The sequence below is a fragment of the Bos indicus genome, chromosome 8 (genome assembly GCF_029378745.1).
Source record: "Bos indicus isolate NIAB-ARS_2022 breed Sahiwal x Tharparkar chromosome 8, NIAB-ARS_B.indTharparkar_mat_pri_1.0, whole genome shotgun sequence".
NCBI lineage: Eukaryota > Metazoa > Chordata > Mammalia > Artiodactyla > Bovidae > Bos > Bos indicus.
In genome coordinates this window covers 69,264,755-69,292,451 of record NC_091767.1, presented here as the reverse complement: position 1 = coordinate 69,292,451, position 27,697 = coordinate 69,264,755, and the positions used below count along the sequence as shown (strand labels likewise).

Genomic DNA, 27,697 nt, shown 5'->3' with positions numbered 1-27,697 from the left:
ATGATCACACGCGCGCGCGCGCGCACACACACACACACACACACACACACACACACTGCAGAAAGGGATCTCAGGGTCTGGGCAGGAACAAAACCCAGACCCGGGCAAAAAAATATATATAATTATATACACATGTGTATTTGGAGAGAAGAAAACCTGGGAGCGTGATTAGGGTAGGGCGGAAAGTAAGGTGAGGAAAGCAGCTGGGGGTGCCCCAATAAATTACATTCTTTAGAAAGCATGGTGGGGCGTGCACGGGCATGGGCGGAAGCGATGGCCAGGACTCTCAGCCTGGCTCCTCATCCCATCGAAGGAGATGAGTTCCGCCCAAGACCTGGATGCTAGAAGGCAGCATTCTAGCCAACCGCGCCTGCAGGCTGATGGTGGGCTGGGGGTCTGTATAGGCGACATCTCCACTCTATGCCACAGGCTTCTGGGGAAGCCACGGGGCTAGAGCAAGAGGCTTCAAAGCTTGGGGGTCGCAAGGGCAGGGTAGGGCGTGAGCTGGAGACCAGGTGGCCTCCCTGCTGGAGGCTGAGAGACGGGAGGCCCAGGTGCAGGGGAACCTGTCCCAGGTGAGCTGCAGAGGAGTGCTTGGGTACACATGGGGTACTGGGGTGCTCTCTGCCTACCTGGCTGCTCCCCACCCTCACGGGACCTCCTACCAGGCCCAAGAGATCTCCCCACCCAGCAGACAGGCCTGACCACTAAGTGCCATGTTCATTTCTCATCACTCTCTTCTGGGACATTCATGTGGGCATGGGGCAGGGAGAGGATGCAAACATTAACTCTGTGTGTGCTGGAGTCCGTGCGCTTGCCCTGTACTGTGAGGACCAGGGATGAGAGAAGGAGACCCCCCCTCCCCTGTCCTGGCTCATTATGGGAAAGAAAGTCCACATCCTACAACCCCAACATGGCAGAGGTCTTTCTTGCTCCCTCTCAACTTGGGTGACGGAGCCAAGCCCACCCCTGCACCACCTCCCTGCTCCCCCCACCAAGAGATGATGCTTTGGGGTCTTGGGACCCCAGCTCCAGGGCCCTGAAGCGGCAGGGGTGAGGGTCAGTCACGGAGTGGGTGAGGGCGATCAGAAGAGAGAGGCCTTTTTCTTGAGTTCGTTCCGCTTCCACAGAGCCAGCTTGCCAAACTCTTCAGGAGACATGGAGAAGACCCTAGAGAAGTCTTCTGCTGACAGGTGCCTCTGCGAGGGGACACATGGTGGCAGTTTAGGGGGAGGAGGCACAGGTGGGACTGGGCCGAGTGACCAGGAGGTGGTCCTCCCCAGCAGGAAGCCCCTCACCCACCCTGCACATTGTCCCTGCATACCTCCAGCCTCATCCGATCCACACCTGGAGGCAACTTGGTTCGCCCCCTATTGGTCACCACCAGCATTTCATAAGGATAGATCTGGGGGTTGGGGAGGAGAGGGGGGCAGTATTAGGTTCATAGAGGTGCCTGTCAACCTTACCCCTGCTGTTCCCCAGGCCCCCTTATCAGCCTGAAGGGGCCGTGGGGGCTCATGCCATCTTGCCATTCAATTTCCGTGCTGCCCCTCCCAACATCAGCCCAGAGGACCCCTCAGTGCATTCACTTCTCTGGCTTCTCCCCAAGCTGGCCCTCCCCCGCTAGAGATGGTTCTGTCCCCTGCCCGCCACCCCCTGCCTCTGCCCCTGCCCCTCACCTTCTGCTCCAGCACACAGGGCAGGGAGTTCCCCCGGTCCATCCTCCCCCTCTGGCCCTCTCCATTCTGGGGAGACCAAAGCCGCAGTGAGCCAGAGTGCGGCAAGGAGACCTCCCCAGCCTTTTCATGTGCTTCTTGCGGCCTCACCAGGTGACTCCGTGGCCCCACAACCCCCTCCCCCAGCACTGCCGTCTCCCCATCCATCCATGGCTTCCGTGGTCCACATGTTCCCCTCCGGAGGGCACTCACCTGCAGGCCTGCAGAAGAGAAGAGTCACTGTTCAGAGGTGGCTCTGAGGTCAGCAGGCCTCCAACCTGCCAGTTCAGCCTCCCCCACCTCCAGCCACAGAGCCCTGCCCACATCGCACACACAGGCTGCCCATGGAGCCTGCTCAAGCCCCTTGCCCAGCATCAAGTCAGCCCTGTCTCTCACCTGGGCTTTCAGCCTCACTCCCAGATGGGCTGAAGTCTGTAGACTGGAGCTGGAGAGGACACAAAAGGATCAGAGGAGATGGGAGTGTACTGCATCGTTCCCTTTCACCCCCTGCCCGCTGCCCCGCCTGCCCGAGTACCCCGTCCCTCACAGGCCCCACATGCCCACTCTTCCCTAGCAATCTGTGAGTTCGGTGCTGGGACCTTACCCGGCTCAGGGTGGTCCTGCCATAGGCGGGGAGGGAAGAAGATTTAGACGTTCCTGCGTGCAAGGCTGGAAGAGAGCAGGAGGCCCCGATTCAGTCCCTTTGGCCTGACAGTCATTCCTTGGCCTCCCCTGCCAGGGGCAGGGCCATGGAGAAGGGACTTAGGGGAACCCAGTGGACCTCTTTTGGTTTCCAGCTCCTGCGTGTTACCTGCAGCAGGTGACAGCATGCTGCAGTTCTGAACTGCCCCTGACACCTCCCCTCTCTTTAACGGACGTGCGCAAAATAGACATTTGGGTCAAAAGTCCAAGTGTTCAAATTCAGAGTCAGATGATGAGCTAAGTCACGTCTGACTCTTTGTGACCCTGTGAAATGTAGCCCGCCAGGCTCCTCTGTCCATGGGATTCTCCAGGCAAGAATACTGGAATGGATTCCCATTCCCTTCTCTAAGGGATCTTCCCAATTCAGGGATCAAACCCACATCTCTCCTGCATTGGCAGACAGGTTCTTTACCACTAGCGCCACCTGGGAAGCCCCAGGTGATGAGGCTCACCATCATACGATGAACCTCTGGGATACAAAAATAAGTCTAAAATAAGTCCAAAGAATCAAATTATTACAGTTTTATGTTTAGCAATGTTAGTAATCAAATTCAAATGCCTGATGTCATAAAACAGAAGCAGTCATTCTCCCAGCACTGTCAGCTGCTAGATGGCACCGCAGTTGCTTAGGCTTGACATTCCCAAGTCAGATGTCACTTGCAATTAGACCTCTAATAGTATCACTAAGGGCTTCCCTGGTGGCTCAAATGGTAAAGAATCCTCCTGCAATGCCGGAGACCTGGGTTTGATCCCTGGTTTGGGAAGATGCCCTAAAGAAGGGAACAGCTACCCACTCCAGTATTCTTGCCTGGAAAATGCTATGGACAGAGGAGCCTGGCAGGCTACAGTCTGTGGGGTCACAAAGAGTGGGACATGACTGAGCAACTTTCACTTTCAACATCACTAAGCTTTCAAGAACTACAGCTTATAATTCAGGAAAATTGGTTTTCAGTAACAGGTTTCCTAGAAAGCTTCTTTGTTTGGGCTAATGTCAAAATTTCTTCATCTCCAGAGGCTAGACATTGCTGGCATTCTATAGCAATTGTTTTGACCAGCATTTTTTGTGTGTGTGTGCGTGAAAGTTTAACCTGGATAGACTCAAAACTGTGAGGAATAATTGTTTTCTTCAAACATTCTTCTAGGATATGTTATTTGGAAATTTGTGAGAATAAAATGCGTTTAGGGCAACCTCATTTTTTTCCTCTTGATACTTCTTACTTTTATATAGAGAACTGTCTGTTTTCACAACCCTCATTGCTGCTGCTGCTGCTGCTAAGTCGCTTCAGTCATGTCTGACTCTGTGCGACCCCATAGACGGCAGCCCACCAGGCTCCCCCGTCCCTGGGATTCTCCAGGCAAGAACACTGGAGTGGGTTGCCATTTCCTTCTCCAATGCATGAAAGTGAGAAGTGAAAGTGAAGTCGCTCAGTCGTGTCTGACTCTTAGGGACCCCATGGACTGCAGCCCACCAGGCTCCTCTGTCCATGGGATTTTCCAGGCAAGAGTACTGGAGTGGGGTGCCATTGCCTTCTCCAACAACCCTCATTAATTATTTTTAAATAATATTTATGTATTTAGCTGTGCCAGGCTTTAGTTATGGCCCGTGTGATCTGGTTCCCCGACCAGGGATCGAACCTGGGGCCCCTACATTGGGAGTGTGGAGTCCTAGCCACTGGACCACCAGAGAAGTCCTTCATTCATTACTGAAGTACTTCACCTTTGTGATAATAAGTATGCACTTCTTCCTTGATGGACCAGTAGAATTTCAAGTATAAGGTTTTCACTCCTAATTACTTCTAGATAGATTATGTTTGAAAGTGACCATTAATTTCAATGTTACCATTAAGTCAGAATGACAAGCCTGTTCGTAATTCTGCAACTGTCAAGGCTGATCAGCTATGCTCGTAATCTACTCGATCATGTGACCATTGGTCCCATACAAGTTCAGGGATGCCAACAATGATGCTGACGCAGGCGTTTCGCTACTCAACTCTGCAAGGCTGAATGCACATTAAAGAGCTAATTTTGCCTGACTAGTTAATCCTGGTGGAGCATGAGGGCTGAATCCAACCTCCGGGATATTTCTCTCTTTCTGCTTCATTCTTCAGGCCTTAACTATTTATTCTACATTCTCTAAAAAAGCCTACCATAACTCTTCCCACCCACACTGAAATATCATCCAGCTGAAATATCACTTTGATGACCAGGTGGATGTCCCAGCCATCTATGAGCCTTAACAGTTCCTTGAGTCCCCCAACCCAGTGACCTTCACTTCTGCTCCACAGCAGGCAACCCCTTCCAATGGTCAGTTCCTGGATCCTGTTGTCCATAGCGGCTTCACCTTGACATTGAAGCCTGGGTATCCCACTTTGGGGTCACAGTGCCCTTCTTTGTTTGAAGTTTTCCATCAGCCACATTCCTGGCATGTCTGCTGGTCAGTCTCATGGGGCCTCCAGCATCTGCATTCCCCAGTCTCCCCTGACCTTCAACCTGTGACTGGGCATATGCTGCTGCTGCTGCTAAGTTGCTTCAGTCTTGTCTGACTCTGTGCGACCCCATAGACGGCAGCCCACCAGGCTCCCCCGTCCCTGGGATTCTCCAGGCAAGAACACTGGAGTGGGTTGCCATTTCCTTCTCCAATGCATGAAAGTGAAAAGTGAAAGTGAAGTCGCTCAGTTGTGTCTGACTCTTCCCGACCCCATGGACTGCAGCCCACCAGGCTCCTCCATCCATGGGATTTTCCAGGCAAGAGTACTGGAGTGGGGTGCCATCGCCTTCTCCGGACTGGGCATATAACCTTGAGTATTTTGGATTTTCCTGGTGACTCAGATGGTAAAGACTCTGCCTGCAATGCAGGAGACCCAGGTTCGATCCCTGGGCTGGGAAGATCCCCTATAGAAGGGAATGGCAACCCACTCTGGTATTCTTGTCTAGAGAATCCCATGGACAGAGGAGCCTGGTGGGCTACAGTGCATGGGGTCCCAAGGAGTCGGATACGACTGAGAGACTAACACTTCTACTTTCACACTTCCATCCACTTAGCAGCTCCTCTGGCCACTTAGTCCCTCAGCACGTGCCTTACAAAACTCTAACCCTGGGACTTCCCTGGTGGCCCAGTGGCTAAGACTTCATGCTCCAAATGCAAGGGTCCCGGGTTCGATCCCTGGTCAGGGAACTAGATCCCACATGCTGCAACTAAAGATCCTGCATGCCACAATGAAAATCGAAGATCCTGCCTGCTGCTGCTAAAACCCAGCACAGCCAAATAAATTAATTAAATACTTTAAACATTTAATATGAAGAAAAAACTCTTGTTAAAACACAAACAAAAAACTCTAATCTGCAACAACCTTGCGCTGCCCTTCAGCCCACAGGCTATGGGAAGCACCACCCCGTGTGGGTGAGTATCACTACAGACCCTAAACCCTCTGCCCAGTCCCCATTCCCAGCAGAAACTGTTCTGAACCTTCACCACTCTCACTGAGCCTCACCCTGAGCTCAGCGTGCGTGTGGGCTAAGTCACTTCAGTCGTGTCTGACTCTTTGCGACCCAATGGACCGTAGCCTGACAGGCTCCTCCGTCCATGGGGATTCTCCAGGCAGGAATACCAGAGCAGTCTGCCATTCCCTTCTCCAGGGGATCTTCCCAACCCAGGGATCAAACCCGGGTCTTCTGCATTGCAGGCGGATTCTTTGCCCAATTTCTCATGTGGCCTGCTCTCAGGTCCAAGTCCCAGACCCTTTCAAGGTCAGCCTCCTGCATCCTAAGACTGGGTCTCTTTCCCCACTTCTTCCCAGCCAGTGCTCCCAGGGGATCATAGTTAAGTGCTCCTCAAGCACTTAAGCCCTTGGTGAACCTTGTTAAGCCCTCAGTGCCTTGTCCTTCTCTCCTCTATCTCTACACAATGGGACTTTTTCTCATGGTCCCATTACCACATATAAGCTGAAGATTCTACCTGAGCCCTGACTCACCCCTCAAGCTTCCAACTCAGTCAAACTCAGCATCCCACCTACATGCACTTAAGACCCAACATATCTCAAACAGTGTCTTCGCCTTTCCCCTGACACCTGCCCCAGGTCTGTCATTACCCAGAACCCAAGGCAAAACCCCCACTCATCTCTCCCTCACTGCCCAAATCCAATCAGCCACTCAGTCCTGTTGATTCCAACTCCTCTACAGATCTTCCTCGGCTTATGATGGAGTCACGAGCCCATAAACCATCGTAAGTCAAAATGCATTTAACAGGGCTTTGCTGGTGGTCCAGTGGTTAGGAATACACTTTGCAATGCAAGGTATTCCGGTTCAATCCCTGGTCCAGGAAGATTCCCACATGCTACGGGGCAACTGAGCTCATGGGCCACAACTGATGAGCCCGTGAGCCTCAACTACTGAGCCCATGTGCCACAACTACTGAAGCCCACACACCCTAGAGCCTGTGCTCCACAATAAGAAAAGCCACTTCAATGAGAGGCCCTTCCACCACAAGCAGATTAGCCCAAGCTCGCTGCAACTAGAGAAAGCCTGCATGGCAATGAAACCCATCACAGTCAAAAATAAAATAAATTTTAAAAAAAGCATTTAATACACTGAACCCACCAAACATCAGAGCTTAGCCCAGTCAACCTTAAACGTGCTCAGAACACTTACAGGAGCCTACTGCTGAGCAAAATCCTCTAACACAAAGTTTATTTGACAATACAGTTTTGAATCTCTCATGTAGTTTACTGCATACTGTACTGAAAGTGAGAAACAGAACAGCTCCCTGGGTACAGAATGGTTGTTAAGTGTACGGTTTGTTTCCTGTCTTGATGGTGTGACTGACTGGGAGCTATGGCTCACTGATGCTGCCCAGCATCTCAGGAAAGCACTGTAGGACTTCCCTGGTGGTCCAGTGGCTAAGATTCTGGGCTTCTTGAGGGCACAGGCGTGGGTTTGATCTCCATTTTTGCACAATGTGGCAAAAAAAAAAAAAAGAGAGAGAGCATCATACTGCACATCACTAGCCTGGGAAAAGGTCAACATTCAAAACTGGACATTTCTCCTGAATGCATATTGCTTTTGCACCATTGTAAAATTGAAAATTTTTAAGTTCTGGGTTATTACTATACAGACTGTATCTATATAATTCTCAAACTCATTCCCTCTTCCCTGGCCTATGAATATCTTTAGCCTTTAACCACACAACTGGAAAGGGTGGCAGATTGTCTCCAAAGATGGCTTGCAACATCATCTCTGAGCCTGTGTGCCCTTGGGTGGTTCCTATCATCAAGAAGCAGAATCTCTTTCCTCTCCCTTGTGTCTGGGGGGCCTGATGACCTGCTCTGACCAGAAGGCACTGGAAGGATGCCCTACAGCTTCCAAGGCCAGGCAGTGAGAGGCCTCAAGCTTCCAGTTTGGGGTTCTCAGATCTGCCCCCCTCCTCTCCAGCCACTGTGTTGGAAGGAAGCCCAGGCTAGCCTTGGTGATGAGCACCGTGGCACCAAAGCCCTGGCCACTCTACCACAGGCTCTGTGCTCTGTAATTCCAGATTTCCAGAGGCCCTCTCCACTGGCTGGATGTTTGCTGCTCCTGGCCTTTGCTCCCACACCATCCCTAGGATCTTCACTGCCCTCCCCCCCCACTCACTGTGTCTCATTCTGCAAGACTCCAACTCTGGAACCCAGGCCCTGTCAGCATCCTTTCAAAGCACTTCAAATGTAGTTCTCATCTCCCAGCACCTGCTATGCTGTGCTAAAACCCCAGTTTCCATGTTACTTCTCCCCCATGCCCTGAAGCTACCAGAAGGCAGCACTATAGTGTTTTACTCTTTATATCCCCAGGGATCAAGAATATGGTGAAGCGTGAGTTGCTCAATCAGTCGTGTCCGATGCTTTGTGACCCCATGGACTGTAGGCCACAAGGCTCCTCTATCTATGGGACTTCCCAGGCAAGAATACTGGAGTGGGTTGCCATTCCTTTCTCCAGGGGATCTTCCCAACCCCAGGATAGAACCGGCATCTCCTGCGTCTCCTGTATTACAAGCTGATTCTTTACATTCTGAGCCACCAGTGAAGCCCTAAGAACATGGTAGACACCCAATAAATGCTTGTTGAATTAAATGAAATATGCTAATTCTGTTTTAACTGATGCCGTTATTTGTCATCTAATTTTGTTCCATAGCTGGTGCTCTTGCCCTAAGGAGGGTGTGAGCACCCTGGGCCAGCACCGGAATCTTCTCCATCTCGTACACCCACAGTAGCACAGGGCTGGGCATGTGACAGACTCAGCGGAGTATTTGATTCAGGGTCTAGCCAGGTGATTCTGAGCCCCCTTGATGACACTCACAGGTATGGAAGGGTGTCCGGTCGGGCAGAGAGCGGGTTTTCCTCCGAATAGGCAATGACTTTTCCATCTCTTCTTTCAAGATCATCTTTCCCAAGTTGGAAGTAACCTGGGGAAGGAGAGAGGAAGATGGATCCAAGGCGGCATCAGTACTTGTTTCTTTTTGTTTTTAACTTTTTTGACTGCATTGCATGGCATCTGGGATCTTAGTTCACTGACCAAGGATTCACTTAAGACTCCATGCTTGCATTGGAAGCATGGAGTCTTAACCACTGGACTGCCAGGGAAGTCCTGATACTGGACTTGTTTCTCATCTCCAAAAGGTTTGGAGTTGGGTCATTGGAAAAGACTCTGATGCTGGGAGGGATTGGGGGCAAGAGGAGAAGGGGACGACAGAGTATGAGATGGCTGGATGGCATCACTGACTCGATGGACATGAGTCTGAGTGAACTCCGGGAGTTGGTGATGGACAGGGAGGCCTGGCACGCTGCGATTCATGGGGTCGAAAAGAGTCGGACACGACTGAGCGACTGATCTGATCTGATAGCACAGGCAGGAGTGGGGACAGAGTTCCTGAGGGGCTGGGTGGTAGCCTGGAGCCCATGGAGCCTGTCCTTCTTGTGGGAAGCTCTGCCACATTGGGTCTGGTCACCCTTGAGAGCAAGGAGTCAGAGCTGCTTGGTGTTAACTCTGCCCCAGGGGCCTCTGCATCCCAGGCCACAATGCCTAGAGCACAAGCCCATGTCACCAACAGTGGTCTTTCTGTGACTCCCTGGACCCCCTCTCTCTGCTTGGAGGCCAGCAGTCTCCTCACTCCTTTCTCCTCGTCCCATGAACTACTGTGGCTGCTGAAGCCTAGCACTGTCCACGCCACCCTTTTCTGTGCTTTTGCTCCTAATCATAAGTGGCATCCCCCACAGTGACATGCAATCCCCGTGTCCCTGTCAAAGCATAGCCTGACATCCTGGCAAAGAAGGGGAGCTCCTCACATGTTCTGACCACCATACTCTTCAGACATGAAGTCACTCAGATCAGAACAGAAGACACTGGAAGGATGCCCCGTGGCTTCTGAGGCCAGGCTCTGAGAGGGCTGGTAGCTTCCAGTTTGGGGTTCTCAGATTGCCTCGCTCCTCTCCAGCCACCATGTTGGAAGGAAGCCCAGGATGACACAGGGAGGCGGGTGGGGGTCTCCAGACACTACCTTACTGAGTTCCTCTCTCTGCCGCTCCCTGAGAGCCTTCATCTCCTCCCCGGAGTCGTCATCCTCTTCCTCCTCCTCCTCCTCGGCCCCCCTCCTCGACGCCTTCCGCTTCCTCCATTCTGTCTCTGGGGAGCAGAGGGAAACAGGCACATCAGTCAATCAACACGCACTCAACTTGCCGCTCCCTAGGGCTGCACCTTGAAGGGAACACTGCAAATCATTAAAAGCAATGTTTTCTAGTCTTGTAGTGAAGCTGGGTAGGTCACACATGCCCACGAGACTTAAAAGTCACTGGGGACCAAGACCTTGTCTCATTTCTCTTTCTCTTTCCAGAGCTCTCATCACAGAGCCTGGGACACAGTAGAAATTCAACAAATATCTGTTAAGCAGTGAAAGAAATGAACGCAAAGTGAATTAATGACTAACAAGCAGGGTCATTTACACTGAGAGGGATGGGAATGCTGGGAATGGGGGAGCAGGAGCCTGGAGGGCTCATGCAGGGGATGGGAGTGGGTTCCTGGGGCTTCAGCCGGGCCTATGAGGCAGTGTCTGGGCCTCCCTCTCCCCTCTCCAGCAGTTTCACCTACCCACAACAGCCAGTGATGGGGGGCACGGCCAGTAGTCCGTTTCGATCTTGGCTGGCTGGTTGGGGTCGGGAGGCTGGGCTGCGGGGAACTTGGAGGACTCGATGATGAGGTCCTCAATGGGGTGCTTGCTCTGAGGGCTGCCTCCTGTGGACTCTGCTGGGGTGAGGGGGAGGTCAAGGTCAGCCCCGGGCATACCCCGCCCAGCAGGCCACCTCCCACCCCAGCTCCCCACTCGCTCACATCTCCCTCTTCACACCTGTAAGATCGTGGATACAACAGCAATACATGAGGAAGAGCACAGGGCATGTTATGAACATCTCCGCTCCTATGGCCCTCCCACCCTCAGTGCAGCCTCCCAGCAGGTGGTGGGAAAGGGAGTGCTGGTCTGTCAGGGGAACCCTCACCTCTCTGCTTGTAGATGGGGGGCTTCTTGTAGATATTGGAATCTGGGCGAGTGGTCTCTGTGGAGAGGGAGCAACAGTGGATGAGAAGGAGGCGGTGATGATTGGGAGGGATGTTAGTGATGATGACGGGAAGGCTGGGTCAGAGGAGGGAATGGAGACATGGATTGGGAGGAGGTAGGAAGTTCTCAGGGGCCTGCCAAGAGCCAAGACAGAACTGGAGATCCTAGAACCGTCTCTCCCTCAGGGATTGGGACGTTTCACACTTTTCTGTCTGGGTGGGAGGGAAAATGCAACAGGTCCACCCTCTCTGGGAGCTCTGCCTGGGTTCCAGCATTAGCCAGTTCTGCTGGTGTGCATATACTCCAGAGAATAGGGGACTAAGAGTAAGGCAATTGGGTTCCTGAAGGAAAAAAAGAGGTCTTAGGGCAAGGATGTAGCCACGCTAATAGTAAAACCTACCAGGATGATGGAAATGGGGCAGGCTGGTCCGGGGGGTCCCAGCAGTTCTCGGGGCTGAAGCCTGAGAGATGGTTCCAGGAGACCGGCTCTCTGCCCACACCTGCAGAGCAGAAGTGTGGTTCACTGCAGCTCCCAGGCCCCCACCCCACCCCTTCCACTATCTTGGTGTTCCCACCCTAGCAGCCCACACGCCCCCAACCCCAGGGCAGAGGAGGGCTGTCCAAGGACTTGATCTACTAATGGTGCCTGATCCAGAAGAAAGGATTAAGTGAGATCTTGGGTCAGACACAGATGAACCCAGAGCTGGCCAGTGACAGGACAAGGTCCACTGATTCCATCACCCCCTAGGTTCTGCCGAGCCCAGCCTGGATGTGTGTGGGGCAGGGGTTAGCCCCATCAGAGCAGGGCTGGACCAGTGTCAGGCGCGGGGCAGACTCACCTCTGGGGATGGTGGGGGGGATGTGGATTTGGGTGACAGCGAGCGCTGTGAATGGAGAGGAGGCTGGTCAGAGCCACAAGGGTGGGATTAAACCCTCGTCCCTAGGACCCCACATGGGCTACTTCTTCCCCCTCGCCCAATCCTGCAATTGCTCCGCTGATTTCTGGGCCACCTCTTCTCTCTCAGTCCTTGGCAGCTCTCAGGGCTGGCCCTCCACCCTCTCTTTCCTGAAGAGGGTCCTAAAACTTTCCCGAGGACCCATGAAGAAGCAGAAGAAGCTGAGGATTCTGGATCAGTGTCCGTGTGCTCCGAAGGCCAGCTGAAGGTGGCTCTGGCCCTGATCCCAGAGCTGAGCAACGACGGGAAGGGACAAGACCCACAGTATCCAGGATGGAGTCAGGGCCCCCACCAGGCATTTAAGTCTCCCCATAGCCTGGCCTTCTCTCTCTGCTCAGCCATGACACAGTCCCCTTCTCCAATACAGTTTGCAAAGTACCTGTCCCGAGTTATCTCGTGCATTGACTACCTGGTGAGGTGGACCGGCAAAGGTATCACTTCTATTTTGGAGGAGGGGAAACTGAGACCTCATCATCCCACTGGTCACATTCAGCTAGGACTTCCGGCCTCCAAGTTCAGGCTGCTAAACTCGGCCTCTGAGCTGCTGGCTTCTGCATGCTTTCCACAAATGTGCTCACTTTCTGCCCACTCGCGCCCCATTCCTACATGACCCCACTCCATGCTGCTACCACTCAAACATGGCCTCTCCTGCTCTCTACCTGGAACCGGCTGGAGGCCAGTCCATCTCTGCCTGCTTTGTAGTACAAACACTCAGTCACCAGCTGACTGGTGATTCCCGTGCACAGGTTCTCTTTCTTGTTTTGGCATCTGGCCTCCAGGAAAGAAAGTGTGAGAGGGATTCTGTCCCCCACCCAGTGCGACTGGGGGAGTCCTTGCCCCGAGTCCCATCCAAGAGGACCCTCCCACCCTTTACCTCCCGGCTTCTGGGCAGCTCCACGTGTTCCAGCAGAGAATAGGTAAAGTGGGGCTCATAGATCATGAGGTCAGGCCTCTCGATGTCCAGGATGGCCTTGTCCTTGGGGATGGCAGCCAAGTCCTTATAGCCCAGCACTTGATTGTCCATCTTGGCCTGAAGGGAAATGGTACCCATGGAACAGAGGAGCCAAAAGCCTTATCTAGAATACTGACCTTATGAGCCCGATTTGCAATTTATTAGGAAGAAGATGGGCAGCCAAGATAGAGATCAGCTCCTATAAGTTAACATTTCTATTGTTTTCATTCTAAGGGTTTAAAGTGAAAGTGTTAGTCACTCAATCGTGTCCGACTCTTTTGACCCCATGTTTTGAAGCCCACCAGGCTCCTCTGTCCGTGGGATTCTCCAGGCAAGAATACTGGAGTGAGTTGCCATTCCCTTCTCCAGGGGATCTTCCTAACCCAGGAATCGAACCTGGGTCTCCTGCATTGCAGGCGAATTCTTTACCGACTGGGCCACCAGGGCAGCCCCTAAGGGGTTTTCAGTTCAGTCGCTCAGTCGTGTCCCACTCTTTGCGACTCCATGGACTGCAGCATGCCAGGCCTCCCTGTCCATCACCAACTCCCAGAGTTTACTCAAACTCATGTCCATTTAGTCGGTGATGCTAGAGTGATCTTAAAACAATGATAATCCTTCACCTAGCACTTTGGGTACAAGGAGACAGGACCAGACCAGCAGGAGGGGGTACGCGGAATCTTCTCTGGATCTGGGGCTTTCTCTGCTTGCCATCCTGGCAGGACCATCGTCGTCTGAGTGAAGCTGCCCAGCACACAGCCTGTCCCGGACTCCTCCCTCCTCCCAGCCTTAGGACGCTGGTGGCCAACGGGTACTCACCACGATGCTGGAGGGAGAGCCGGGAACACTGGAGTCTCGGGAGGAGCTGACGCTCCCAGGGGAGGTAAGTGGTTGCTGGGGAGAGCGAGAAGGCAGGCAGGTGGGAATGTGCGTGGGTGCCAGGGCCGGGCTGGAGCAAGCGGGCTGGGGAAGGGGAGGGTTTCCCTAGGCCTCGGGGCTCCGGGGTGCGGTGCCACGGGCAACCACCAGGTGGCACCCTTGACTCCCGGACCTGACCCTCTGCAGGGAGCCGGGCCCCCACCGCGTGCCCCTCTGTCTCCAGCATCCCACTGCCCCTGCGTGGGTGCAGCCCCGCGCACCTTCTGCAGTCGTTCCATGCAGCAAGGATGTGGACGGCCGGATCACTCTCGGGATCCTGTGCGCGAGGGGAGACGACGCAGGCGTCAGGCTCTGTCCGGTTCCTGGGCGCTGCGCGCTTGGGGCCGCGAGAGCAGAGAGGGCGCTCCCCCGGGCTGTGGCGCCCTCATCCCTCGGTGACTGTCCAGGCTGCTGGCCGAGTGCAGGGCCTGGAAGGGGAGGGAGAACGTGCCAGCCGGGTCTGTCGGACCCGTAATCTCCGAGGGCGGGGGCGAGGACAGCCCCCTCTGGCCCAGCGTATCTCCGGGGAGCAGGGCTTCGGCTTTCTCATTTGCTCAGCCCGCGGGGACATCCAGCCGCCCGTCGCCCTCGGCGGCGAGACGGGAAAGCGGACGGGCTGCACTTGTTTTTAAGCCATTGTTCTCTGGTTGGAAAGGAAATGACGGCAGGGGTCAGCCATTCCCAAGGCAGTCTCCACATCCCTTCTTCCTCACACCTGCCCTGCCCGGCCTATGGTCAATTTCAGGCCCAGGGTCTCACTCCCTTGCCATGGCCTTTCCTTGGCTCTGTTCTTGGGCCGTTGCCCCTCTCCCTCTTAACCTACTGTCCAAGGTACCACACCCTCTCATAGCCCAGAAAGGTGTGGTGATTTTTTTGTTTTTGTTTTTTTGCCCCACAGTATGGCATATAGTATCTTAGTTCTCCCACTAGGGGATGGAACCCATGCCCCGGGTGTTGGAAGCACAGAGGCTTAACTTTCCATGGACTGACAGGGAAGTCCCCTGCCACCCCAGAAAGCTTTAACACAGAAGGTCTTAGTAATACTATGAGGTGGCTACAGCAGGCAGGAAGGACAGAGCCAAGGCAACTTGATGGGAAGCAGTCAGGTCACTGATTGGGAACTGTCTCTCTGCCCTGGGTAGGATCCCTGACCAGTGGAGAAGGGAGGGGAGCCACAGCCCCCTGTGCCTGTCCTGGTACAGCGAAAATCTCACTTGCAGGCATTTGGTAAAGCAGCCTGGGGACCAAGGCCACATCCCAGTTGCCTACCATCTTGGAATGCCTGAGTTGAGGCTGCCCTCTGAGGTACTACTTTGCTGCAAGCCAGAGCCCCCTGGTTCAGCAGGAAGGCCTCTGGGCTGGATCCTGGGGAGCTGGGTCCTATCTGTTGCAAATATTAGGAGTTCCCCTGGGGGCACAGCCCAGATCTGCTTCCTCAGTAACTTTCTTAGCAATCTTCCCATCCTCCCTGCACATCCCTGGACCAAACACATAATAACCATTCATTTAATGCCTGGCTGAGTTTCCAATGTGATGGTGACAGTGAGACTGTCTTCCAGCTGCTGGCAGTAAGCCACAGAATGAAGAAAGCTGATGGCTACAAAAGGTACAGGGAAGAGGCAGCAATCACGTAGTGGTTAAGAGTGTGGGCTCTGGACTGGAATGACTGGGGAGAGGAGACTCGGCTACTCAGAAGCTGTGTGACCTTGAGCAAGTTACTTACCCTCTCTGTGACTCATATTCTCATCTGTAAACTGGAAGATAGTTACAATATCTGTGTTATAGGGTTGCTCTGATTATTAGGCAAGTTATAACATGTGAAGTGTTTGAAATATAAATTCTATGTAAAATGTTAACTATTATGATGTCTATTGGAGAAGGCAATGGCACCCGACTCCAGTACTCTTGCCTGGAAAATCCCATGGATGGAGGAGCCTGGAAGGCTGCAGTCCATGGGGTTGCTGAGGGTCGGACACAACTGAGTGACTTCACTTTCACTTTTCACTTTCATGCATTGGAGAAGGAAATGGCAACCCACTCCAGTGTTCTTGCCTGGAGAATCCCAGGGATGGGGGAGTCTGGTGGGCTGCTATCTATGGGGTCGCATAGAGTCGGACACGACTGAAGCGACTTAGCAGCAGCAGCATGATGTCCATCTCCCTGAAGACTGATGAATTTAGATGGCTTTTTCATAGCCATTCTGCCACAGAAGGTCATGAAAGACAGGTCATTAGTGCTCCCAGTCTTATCTGTGACTCTATATCAGGCCATTCTATTTCTCACTGTCTCTCCACTACCAAACTGCCTCCTGGAGCATAGGCAGCTCACTCCCACTCCGCTACTTTTGTGCATGCCCTTGAACTATTCTCTTCTCCCAGATCCCACCCATCCGTCAAGGGTCATCCTTAACACTTCTCCTCTAGGAGACCTTCCCAGTTATTCTAGTCCTCACTGATAAACTCTACTCTGAATTCCAGTGGAACTTAAAAAGAGACCATGTATCTCAATCCTTGATTATATGTTGCCTGACATGTATTTTTGCCAAATAGAATGACTGCTAATTTCTACAATAATAATAGCTATTATTTTTTTTGAATACTCAAGCTGGGTATTTTGACAAGCGCTTTACAAGGATTATTTTGTTTCATCCCCCTAACAACCCTATAAGGTTGACCTGTTTTACAGATAAGAAAGCAGAGGTTCAAAGAGGTTAAAAACTTGTCCAGCATCGTGGAGGTGAAAATGACTGTGTCTTCAGCACTGGCATGATTCATAGTGCCTTCCCAGTACTGTGTCAGGTTCACGGTGTGGACAGGCTAGCATTTGTCACATTTCTTAAGTCTTTTTGGAATTTTAGAGTCAAGGGTTTCTAAGACGAGACTCGACCATCAGGGTTACACTAGGTATTTGGTGCCCATGGAAAGACTCCATTCCAGAGCTTCATCTTTCTCTTGCTTTCTTAACATTTACTTTGTAATGCTTTTAACTAGGTGTCTGAGGACCAGAATAAACTCTAGTGTATATTCAAAGAGCTATTAGCTCCCTCTCACTCCTCTTTCATCTTTACCTTGTTAACAGACAGTATCAAAATAGCCATACACTTGACTTAGTCCTAGAGGCAAGCACTCACCCATCCACCCACCTACCCATCCATCCATCCACCCATCCACCTACCCATACATACATACATCCACTTACCCACTGGGTTGTGTATTGTTTTATCCATCCATTCACCAAACACTTTCTGAGCACCTATTCTTCAATGACCACAGACCATTGTGGTCTTATGGAGAATAGAATGATAAGTCAAAGAAGCTAAGCTGCCCCTCTAGAAATGAGACCATGTGTGTAGATAATACCCCTGCAAACAAACAGTTACATATGCCAGATAAGATAGTATAAGGGGTGATGCAGTGGTTAGAGCTCTGTACTCCCACTGCTGAGGGCCAGGGTTCAATCCCTAGTTGAGGGACTAGGATCCCACAAACTATGGAGTGCAGCCAAAACAAAAAAAGATGGTATAAGGGGCTGTGAGAGGTCACAGGAGAGACAAATCAGTATCAAGAGGGGGGAATAAAAAATTTTCTTAGACGTGTTGGTGGTTTTAGTTGCTAAGTCACATCTGACTCTTGGTACCCCATGGACTGTAGCCCACCAGGTTCCTCTGTCTATGGGATTTTCCAAGCAAGAAAACTGGAGTCAGTTGCCATTTCCTTCTCCAGGGGATCTTCCCTCCCTAGGGATCGAACCTGCATCTCATGCACTGCAGGCAGATTCTTTGCTGACTGAGCCACAAAGAAAATCCTTTCTTTGAAGAGGACGTATTTAAGGCAGGCCTTGAAAGGTGCCTAATTGGAGATCCTGGAAAAACCAAAAAGGGATCCTTGGAAGAGATAGCAGCATGATGGAAACTGGAGACACGGGGAAGCACTATGTCTGTCTGGGGACAGCAAACATGGCTGAACTGTGGAGCTCAAGAGGTTGAGACAGTTTTAGGGCAGGAGGCTGGGAACCAGACTGTAGATGCCTTGAGTTTAGACTAGAGGATTCCGAATATATTCTGTGGGCAACTGGGGCTATGGAATGCTTAGGAACTTTTTTCAAAATGAAGAAGTGATAGATCTAAGCAGTGCTTTGGGGAAATGAGTCTGGCTGCAGACTGGGAGATGGATTAGACAGGTCCACAGAGAGACCAGCCAGGAAGTTATGGCAGTAGTCCAGGCAGGGGATGGTGAGGCGCTAGACTTGGGCCTGGGGCCGAAGAGGCAGAATGTGCAAAACAGAACTGGATCTGGAAACCCCACCAGAAGGAGGGACAGGCAGTGACAGGAGAAGGGGAGGCAATGAGTTCACTTCTTGCCAGGTTGATATTGAGGTGGGGGCAGTAGCGGGAAACACAAATTTGGGAGCCATTTTAGCTAGAGGTGGTAGTCTGCACATGAGATTGCCAATGGAGAAAGAAGATCAAAAATAGCATTCTGGGAAGTACCTAGAGGACTAGAAGCAAAAAGGAGCTGGAGATGGCCTGAAAGGGAGGGCGAAGACGAGGGCTGGGGGTATACCTAGTGATTCTTTGTTTTCAGTAAAGGACCTAATAAACAGTGAAGGTACAAAAAATATGAGAGAAAGGGTGGTGTGTGCTGTGCTCAGTCGTGCCCGACTCTTTGCAACTCCATGGGCTGTAGCCCACCGGGCTCCTCTGTCCATGGAATTTTCCAGGCAAGAATACTGGAGTGGGTTGCCATTTCCTTTTCCAGGGGATTTTCCCGACCCAGGGATGGAAGCCCTGACTCCCAAGTTGCCTGCATTGCAGGCTGATGCTTTACCACTGTGCCACCTGGAAAGAAAGGCATTTGGGGAGGGAAAGAGGGGTTGAGAAAGAATGTCATGAAGGAACTTCCCAAGTAGTCTGGTGGCTAAGACTCTACATTCCCAAAGCTGGGGTCCTGGTCAGGGAACATTCTACAGCTAAAGATCCTGCATGCTTCAACTAAAACCTAGTGCAGCCAAGTGTGTGTGTGTGTGTGTATATATATATATATATTTTTTTTTTTTTTTTTTTTAAGAGAGAGAATGTTGAGAAGCCCAGAGTCCATTGCCCAGAGAAGGGAAGATGTGTGTACAGGAGATACAGCTCACCAGTTTGGCTGTCAAGGCCTGGCAGCCTCTGAGAGCATCCGCAAAGGAAGCGTGAAGCCTCCTTGTTAGTAATGGGGTGCAGGGTGGAGGGGTGCAGGTGGCCAGGAGGCATAGGCCAGGGAGGGGCAGTTCTGAGAAGTGTGATAGGCAGGCAGGAGGCAGGACAGTAACTATGGAGGAGGTGAGCCTGGTTGAAGGTTTTTCAGGAAAAGGTTTGTAAGCAGTGGGGAGTGAGGAGTAAAGGCTCTCAGTGGGGAGTGAAGAGTAGAGAGAAAGAAATTATGGCTCCTCTGAAAGGAGAAGAAAGGGAAGTTGGTAACTGCAACCTAGGGGCATTTAGAGGGAGCTGATCAGAGAAGGCAATGGCAACCCACTCCAGTACTCTTGCCTGGAAAATCCCATGGACAGAGGAGCCTGGTAGGCTGCAGTCCATGGGGTCGCTAAGAGTCGGACACGACTGAGCGACTTCCCTTTCACTTCTCACTTTCATGCATTGGAGAAGGAAATGGCAACCCACTCCAGCGTTCTTGCCTGGAGAATCCCAGGGACGGCGGAGCCTGGTGGGCTGCTGTCTATGGGGTCGCACAGAGTCGGACACGACTGAAGCAACTTAGCAGTAGCAGTAGCAGATCCCAATCAGGAGGCTTCTATTTTCCCAAGAAAATTGAGAGAAGGCCATATGTAGACCCAACACGAGGGTTGAAAGTGAAAGGGTTAGTCTCTCAGTTGTGTTAGTCTCTCAGTAGTGTCAGACTCTTTGTGACCCCATGGACCGTAGCCCGCCAGGCTTCTCTGTCCATGGGATTCTCCAGGCAAGAATACTGGAGTAGGTTGTCATTTCCTCCTCCAGGGGATCTTCCCCACCCAGGGATGCAACCCTGGTCTCCTGCACTGCAGGAGGATTCTTTACCATCTGAGCCACCAGGTAAGCCCAGGTGGGTTAGACAGAGGCTGAAGAGAGTAGAAAGGACTGTAAGGGTCATGGTGGGGCCTGTGGACAGCTGAGCATCTGGGAGAACAGACCTTCTACGTGTCCTGGAGCCTCAGGCTGAAGCTGGGGGTGGCCCAGGCAACCTTCCCTTGAACACCATTTGCGGGTGGCTACAGCATGGGGCAGTGACTGCCCATCAGAGTGGTTACTGCCCAGAGAGGGAGGGAAGAGGGCCACCGTGAACCAGGTCACAGGTTACAAGGTCTTGAACTGAGACGCCCCACTCTCCCCTGCACGAACACGGTCCTACAGGCGCAGCCACTCAAATGATTCAGAATAACGATGTCCCCGCTCTGGCCCCAGCCCCTTCTGCACAGCATCCGCCTCATCCCTTGGGCTGGGTCTCTTCGCTTTCTGCTCTGAGTCACCTTCTTTCTCCACAGCGCCTGGTGTGTTGGAAAGCACCCTGCGGCAATGGTTAATATCTTACCCTTTCGGGAACCTGGCATGTTAATTCGGGACTAACCTGAAGGAGTGAAGGTCTTACTAGTGAAATATTAAGCCAGCAGAGAAAATGTTTCGGGGTGGAGTAGGGGCGTGGGGGGAGGGAAGGGCGAGGGGGAAGGGAGGGACGGAGGGAGTGTTTTCGTAGCTTCTCTCAAATCACGTTTTATGACCGCGAACCGCTTACTCCACCCACGCGTAGCCCCTCCCAAAGCCAGTTTCCTCGCGCGTCCGCACCAGCTGCCCCTGCTCGATCGGCGCCTGCTCCCAACCGGTGCACACCCCTCGTCTATGCACGTGCACTCCCAGGTCCGGGCTGCCTCTGGTGTACAGACCAAGAGGGCAGGCTGCAGCAGGAAGGGAGGGCGCAATGAGAGGAAAGGGAAAGCGCCGAGGAGGAAGGCCAGCCCAGGTGGCGGAAGGGCCATCTCAGCTGGGCCGCGGCTCCCAGTCCTTCCATCTCCGCCCCACCCTCCCCAAGCTGTGCAGCTGCGCCTTATCTGAGCCCCCAGCCCGGCTCCACCTCACACCGCCCGCCCCGTCTCCATAGCAACTAGAGCCGCTTGGCCTGGGTGATAAGGCCCGCCCACCCATCCTCGCGGGGGCCGGTTCCAGGTAGTAGCTGAACCTGCCTCGGCTCCCTGGACTTTGAGAAACGGAGGCTCGACCCGAGGTTTGGATCCTCTAGTCAGCTTTCCCCCGCCCACATTCTAAACCAACCACCACTTGCTCTGGGCCAGGGACTTGCACCCATCCTCTCTAGCTTCACACACGCTTACGTCTCCCCATTAGGCGATGAGAATACGGCTGAGAGATTGACTTGCCAACTCCCCCCGCCCCTACCCCCGCACCTACCCATAAAAGTCAAGCTGGAATTCCTACCCAGGTCTATCTCGCGTCAAAGCCAATGAATGCTCTTTTCCGTGGGTCCCCAAAGATCCCACTTTAATATGGACTTGGGATTTGGGGTCCCGTGCGCTACCTTATACTGCGGAGCCACCAAAATCCGGCTCGCTGAACTGGCCTGTGGACAAGGAACAGAGAGGATGGGGGTTGGGGGAGGAGGTTGGCCTACGGGCTCTGTGCCCTGGGGCAGGGAGAAGCCAGGCTAGAGGCTGGCTGTGCAGACAGTAAAGGGCTAAACAGGTTACGCAATGGGCAGGCTGTCCCCGTAGGTTGGGGGTCAGGTGGGCATGATTCTACTCCTCTCCTTTTTCACCAATTTCATTTACAGTGTCCCTGCCTGCTTCACCCCATTTCTGAGTCCCATCCCGCTCTTTCTGCTTTCCATCCCCTTTTTCTTTCCTTTCTTCATCTTTCTTCCCTTGGCTCTGTTTCCCTTTCACCCTCTCCCCCTCCCGGCCCCACCCCCGCAGTTACTGTGGCAACAACTCAATGCCAGAAATAAAGGCAGGATCCAGCTAGGTCACCAGTTTCCAAAACAGCATCCCAGGGTGGAGAGGGGAAGGGTGGGCCAGAGCAGCCTGGCCCTACAGGGGAGGCCCTGAGGCTGGGGTCTGTGTCTGTGTTTGGGTAGCGCGGGACACCCACAGTCGCCCCTCAAATCCCCCTACCCTGGGCTGGTGGTTCACAGAAACATCCTGGCCAAGCCTGCGCCTGCACCTTTTTAAGACTGTTGGAATCCCCACTCCCCTCCTCTCATTTTATCCTTCTTCCCCACCCTATTCTTAAGCCCTGCTCTATCTGCTAGGAGTAGGGTTGAGCTTCCTCTAATGCCAACCCCCAACAACACCCTCTCACACTCTGGTGAAGCATCATCACACGGGGGCAGGAGGGCCCAAAATCTGGGTCCCGTCTTGGGAACCCATCTGCTCAAGGTCCTGCTGCCCCTTACTTCTGATGACAGCAGGGCCCGGCCCTAGGCTCCCCCTTCCTCCTCCTCCCTTAAATATGCATCTCATCTTCCGGTTTCTTTTAGCTCTCTCTTGGGTTTCTGTATCCTCAATCTACACCCCCAGCTCTGAAGAGGCTCCTCTTTCTATGCTCCCCAGCCCCTCAGGTTTGCTTGGTCCTCAGCTTGTTCCTGCTCTGGCCTCTATTTATAGCTGGTCCTGTTGGCAGGTGGTGGTGTCACTTTAACCAGCTGGATGGATAGGGCTGGGGGAGATGCAAGGGAGATGGGCTCCCAAATTCAGTTTCCTGAATCCTGGGGGCATCCCTATTCTGGTTTTTACATACACGCATAAGCTCCGAAGGAGGAATTCCTCAGACCTGCACCCCCAGGTGGACAATTTGGCTCAGGTGTTGGACATGTGGCCATGGCAAGGCTGGCAGCACGGAGCGCAGACCCCCGCTTAGGGGCACAGGCACTTCACCTACACAGGCAGCCCCCGCTGAAACACAGTTGCAAAGCAAACACACGCTGCTTGCAAGATCACGCCCCCACTTTCCCAGCAAGGCCCCCCCACGCTGCCATGCGGTACCTCTGACACCCGCTCACACGCCCCACCTTGTCTGCTGTTCTCCATGCTCACAGTCACCCGCCCCATGGGTTGACACCCCCTCCCCAAGCATGTGCATGGCAAGGCACACAGAGCCCCCACTTACCCATCCCATGGGCACTCCCCGCGTCCCCTCCTTCCCAAAGCAAGACTGCCTGCTTTTTCCCATACCTGTCCTTGCTCCCCTGACTCTCGCATCCTGGCAACCCAGTCCCCTGGGAAGGAAACACTCTGCCCCTAAAGGGCAGGGAGCCTGGCCTGCCAGGCAGAGGGAGGGGCAGAGCTAGCAAGGGGGTACTTCTGATCCTCCTTGGGTGCCTTTGCATCTGCTCAGCTCCCCCGCACCCACCTCCCCTTCAAGCATTTCTACAGCCCGCACTGAGAGAGCACCACCGAGAGAGCACCATAGTCAGGCCTGTGGCCACGCCCTGCCACCTAGTCTGGCCAGCTAAGGGCTGGAAGGGGGCTCCCTGGGCCCCTCCCCCAAGGAGCAGGCCCTACACCAATGGCACTCAGGTCTCTGAGTGAACTACTCCCCTCTCAAGAGCATCTGCGGCAAGGTGGCAGGAGACTGGCAGACCGGCAACTCCCACTCCCCTCCCAACATTCAGCAAAGACAGAAAGCTCTCCAACCCAACCAGGCGACACCCCACCCCCTACAACCCACCATCATTGGGACTTCTGGCCAGCATAGATAGGGGAAGGGGGCTACTCAGTGATACCGTGGCTCACCCCAGGCCCTCAAATCAGAAGGAGGTAGATCAGACCAAACCCGGCTAGCCTTGGGGTCCAGCCCATTCTCCCACTGAACAAGGGGCCACAGCTGACCCCTCCCCAGGGACTCCTACCCCCACTCAGAACCTCACTTCTAGGCAGGTGCTGTGGCCAAAATGCCCACAGAGGAGAAGAGAGGCGGGGAGGGGAATGCGGGGGAGATGTCGGGGGTCCTGCCACCTACCTCTTCCCAGACACTGAGGCCCAGATGCTCTGAGGCCCCAAGCCGGCCGGGGCAGACGCAGATCCGGGGCTGCAGCTTTTGCTCAGAGTTCAGGTAATAGGAGACTCTTCCAGGAACCCAGCGTGCTCTCCCGGAGTAAAAATAACCAGATAAAAGCCGGCTTGGGGTGGGCGAGTGGGTGGGGAGCTGGTGAAGGAGGGGACCTACCCTCTGGGCCTCCACTCCCTCACCCCCACCCTACTCCTCCGCTGATCCCGGATCTCGATCCCTGGCCAGGCAAGAGGGCGTGTGCACGGGTGGGCAGGCCAGGCAGACGGCGGCAGGGCGGGCCGCAGCTCCCCACTCCTGCACCCTCCCCACCTCCAGCTGATAGCGTGTGGCCGCTGGCCTGCGGGTGTGTGTTTGTGTGTCGGCTCTTCCACCTCGCTTGCTCGCTGCAGCTCAATCCATTTCAGACAAGAGGAGCATTAACCAGGCATCATGACGAAGCAGAATCGGAAGCAGACACGGCCAACCGCTGGCCTTTTTCCCTTTCCCACACCCACCCCCTGCCCAGCAACACTCACGCTCACACACACAGCCCCTCAAGCCTCCTAAACAGCCAGTGTTTGTGTGGGGGACAGGGGAGGGGGCTCTACTGATCACAGAAGGGGTGATGACACTTGGTTTCTCCAAGCACCTGTCTCTCCCACTCATCACCCACCACCAGCCTGGCCTCTGGGGTCCCAGCCTCCCCCTCCCCGCCCCCACCCCCCAGGGTGTGAAAGCCCATAGATGGCGAAGGGGAGGGGTGTGTGGGCTGGATGCCAGAATTGGTTACCCGAGGATTAACCCTCTCCTGGGGAGGACAGAATGGGAGGATTCAGGAGACCAGGTCCTCAGGACAAGAGACCAGGTTGGCCCTTCCATAACCCAAATCTCTGGGGGATAGAGCACAGCGGTGGTTCGTGGGAAGTAAGCAATTCTCTCTCCAGGGCAGGGTCTTCAAAAGAGAAGTTCTTGCTAGGGCATGCCCAGGCCCCTGCGTAGAACTGTGGGAACAGAGACACTGGGAAAACCACCCCCCACTCTGGGACCCTGTCATTGGCCTTTTGGTTCCCTCTGGGCTCAGCGCAGAGTCTGGTTCACGTGTGACCCCCGGGAGCAGGTGAGGGAGACCTGCCAGCTGACCCTGGCCCTAGCCCTGCCCCCTCCCCACCTCTGTGCACTTGCGTACCTAGGCAGGCCTTACCGTTGCCCTGGTAACCACTGCCCACAGCCGTTCAGCTGATGCTATCAGCTGTCCTTGGGGAAATCTAGAATCTGGGGAGGGGGCTCTGGGGTAACAGAATGGAAAAATCACAGGGGGAGGGTCGTGAGGGGACAGGTGAGAGTGTGCTCTGGGACTTCTTTCTCAAAGAGAGTAGGGCAGGAGAGGACAGGTAGGGACAGGAAGGGAGAGATGTGTCTGGGTTAGTGGGAGACAGAGAAGAAAGAATCCTGAAGGATGGGCTCCAGAAAGAAAGAAATTAAGACGACAGGTCGCTGAGTGGCTGAGGAAGAGTGGAAAGAATCTGGGCTTAGCTGTTGGATGTACTGCGGAATGGGAAGACAGGGAGAAACACAGGATCCATGGAACCATGAGAAAAAGACCAGGAGATGCTGCAGGAAGAGGTGCACCTGTGATGTGGCAGGAGCAGGCCACACACCCAGCAGAGGGGAACAGGCCTTTCTAGACAGCCAGCCTGGCCTCTCAGCTTTCTGACCCTGCAGCCCCACCCTTACTGCCCTGGCCCCACCCTAGTCCTGCACAGCCTCCATCTCCCACTCCAGGAGACCAAATGTCAGATAGCCCTTTAGAATTCTTCATTTTTTCCCACTACTTCGGCTCCTTCTCTGTTTTCATGTGCTACCCCCTCCCCCAGACCCCATTCCAGGAGATTCGCCTTCCGGTGCCAGGGTCCCCAGAGGTAGGACTGGAATGAGCTGTCGCCAGGAAAGACAGCTGGGGCCAGGGGCCTGGAATGAGGTGGCTCAGGAGGAATGGATAGGAGTGGAGCATTCCCCAGGGAAAAAAAGCACACTGGATAGAGAGTAGGGGGGCCGAGGGGAAAGGGCAGGGGGAGGGGGAGGGGATGGGGGGGTCTCTGGTACCTTCAAGGGCCTGGGGCCTGGGGCAGGAGCACAGCGGCTTCCTCGGTGACATACACCTCCATCCCTCGGCGCATCTCCTCTCCGCCTCCCGTTGCCAAGACAACCTGCCAGCTCAGCCGAGGAGGCAGCAGCGGCAGGGAGGGGGGAGGAGGCGGCTGTGACTCCTATTGCCTCCTCTTCGGTGATGGAGGGGGCCTCAGTGCTGGGGTGGGGGTGGGAGAGCTTCAGGAGCCCCACCACTCTCCCCTTCCCTCTCCTTCCATAAGGCTCTGGGATTGGCTCCGGGGGGCGGCCTCAGGAGAACCTTAATTCAGGGCCAGATAACAGGCCCGTCTTGGGGAGGGAGACGGCACTGGGCAACATCCCCCAGTGGAGAAAGCTCAGCTTGGAGTTGGGAAGAACGGTAGGAACAAGGGAGGGATGGCTTCTGTTGAAGGGTCAGAGGGCGGCTTCTGGCAGGAAGGAGAGGCCCTGGGTGTGGGTGGGGCTGGGCACGCAGGCCACGGGGCTCAGAAGCCTCCCGGTGCCACCCCTCCACTGTCTCTGAGCACCTCCTCCCAGCCATAGATCCTCTCATTCCCCCGACTGAGAGGAAGGTCGGAACTAGAAAGAGAGCTCTTTCATTCCCAAAGGGCCCATCCCCACTGTCCCTCAGTCCGTAGGAATGTCCATCCAGGGGCAGGCCAATACCATGGGTGAAACTCTCCCGAGGGCCAGCCCTGGAGCCGAGGGGACTGCGGAGTTAGGGCTCCCTCTGTCGACCCGAGGCTTGGTAGCTGTCAAGGTCATTCCTTGCTGAGGGATCCTGATGTGTGTGTGTGTGTGTGTGTGTGTGTGTGTGTGTGTGTGTGTGTGTGTGTGTGTTGCGAGGGCACAGCCAGGCCAGAAGGCCCTTCCCTCGTCTGCCTCCCTTCATCTCTGGTCTTGCCCTACGGGGAGACTTGCTCTGCCTCTAGCCCTCTCCTCTTGGGGAGGCCCCAGACTCCTCAAGGCCAGCAGAATGGTCCAATCTTCCCCCTTGCTTGCTGGTCACCACATCAGGCTGGGAGGAGACTGGAGGCAAAAGCTTCAATCCCAAAGCAAGCACCCCTGAACACCAGGTTACCTGTGAGCTGGGCCCGGGCAGGATTCCTGGGCACCTCTGCGCTGCACCCAGGAGGCTGCTAACAGGAGGAGCAAGCTTACCTTTAGGCTCAGCAGTGCCTCAAGGCCTTGAGGATGGGTGCTGGAGTCCACAGAAGGGGATGGGGGCTCCTGCCCCTCTCAGGAGGGTGGTCCCAGGCCCAAGATACCTAGTTCTTGGTTCTTTCCCCAGCAAGGTCACTGGTGCCAGCTGTCCTGACTGGATGCTGGCCCTGCAGCCTGCCCCTTCCCTGGGGCCTATGCCCTCCTCTGGTCTCACTCCAGTACCCCTTGCCCCGCCCTCTGCATGACCTGCTGAGGAGGTCTAAACATTAACTCCTGGAGAGGCTAGCTGGGCCCCGAGGTGGCTAAGAAGGGCCAGTGCCAGAGAACTGGACCAGTGGAACAAAAAGAAAGACAAGGGCCTCCGAGTGAGCCTTTCTCATCAGTTTGGAAGATACATCCCCTATCTCCAAGCACTGGACTGACTGTCAGACCCCAGAACCTTAGTCCCAGCGGCTGCCCCAGACCAGCCCCTCTCCTCCAGTCCCTTACCCCACAATTGCACCTGGTCACCTCCCTTCTCAAAGCCCCTCACCATCTCCTCCTGCCGCAGCAGAGACCTAATCTGTGGCT

The 27,697-nt window shown here is 54.2% G+C and overlaps 1 protein-coding gene and 1 non-coding gene across 2 annotated transcripts; both read right to left on the bottom strand.

Moving 5' to 3' along the window:
- Positions 1 to 117: 117 nt before the first annotated feature.
- Positions 118 to 26,126, bottom strand: DMTN (dematin actin binding protein). Its single transcript, XM_070794864.1, has 16 exons — positions 25,940 to 26,126; positions 14,034 to 14,240; positions 13,714 to 13,788; positions 12,820 to 12,975; positions 11,829 to 11,873; positions 11,390 to 11,489; positions 10,931 to 10,987; positions 10,527 to 10,679; positions 9,940 to 10,064; positions 8,742 to 8,847; positions 2,320 to 2,384; positions 2,112 to 2,160; positions 1,929 to 1,936; positions 1,680 to 1,745; positions 1,325 to 1,405; positions 118 to 1,199 (listed from the first exon to the last, which is right to left on the bottom strand). The coding sequence occupies exons 2-16, from the start codon at positions 14,049 to 14,051 to the stop codon at positions 1,086 to 1,088; spliced, it is 1,218 nt and encodes a 405-aa protein (XP_070650965.1). The 5' UTR covers positions 14,052 to 14,240; positions 25,940 to 26,126; the 3' UTR covers positions 118 to 1,085.
- Positions 4,032 to 4,104, bottom strand: TRNAG-CCC (transfer RNA glycine (anticodon CCC)). The gene has a single exon. It is a non-coding gene; the product is annotated as a tRNA-Gly (tRNA).
- Positions 26,127 to 27,697: the final 1,571 nt, after the last annotated feature.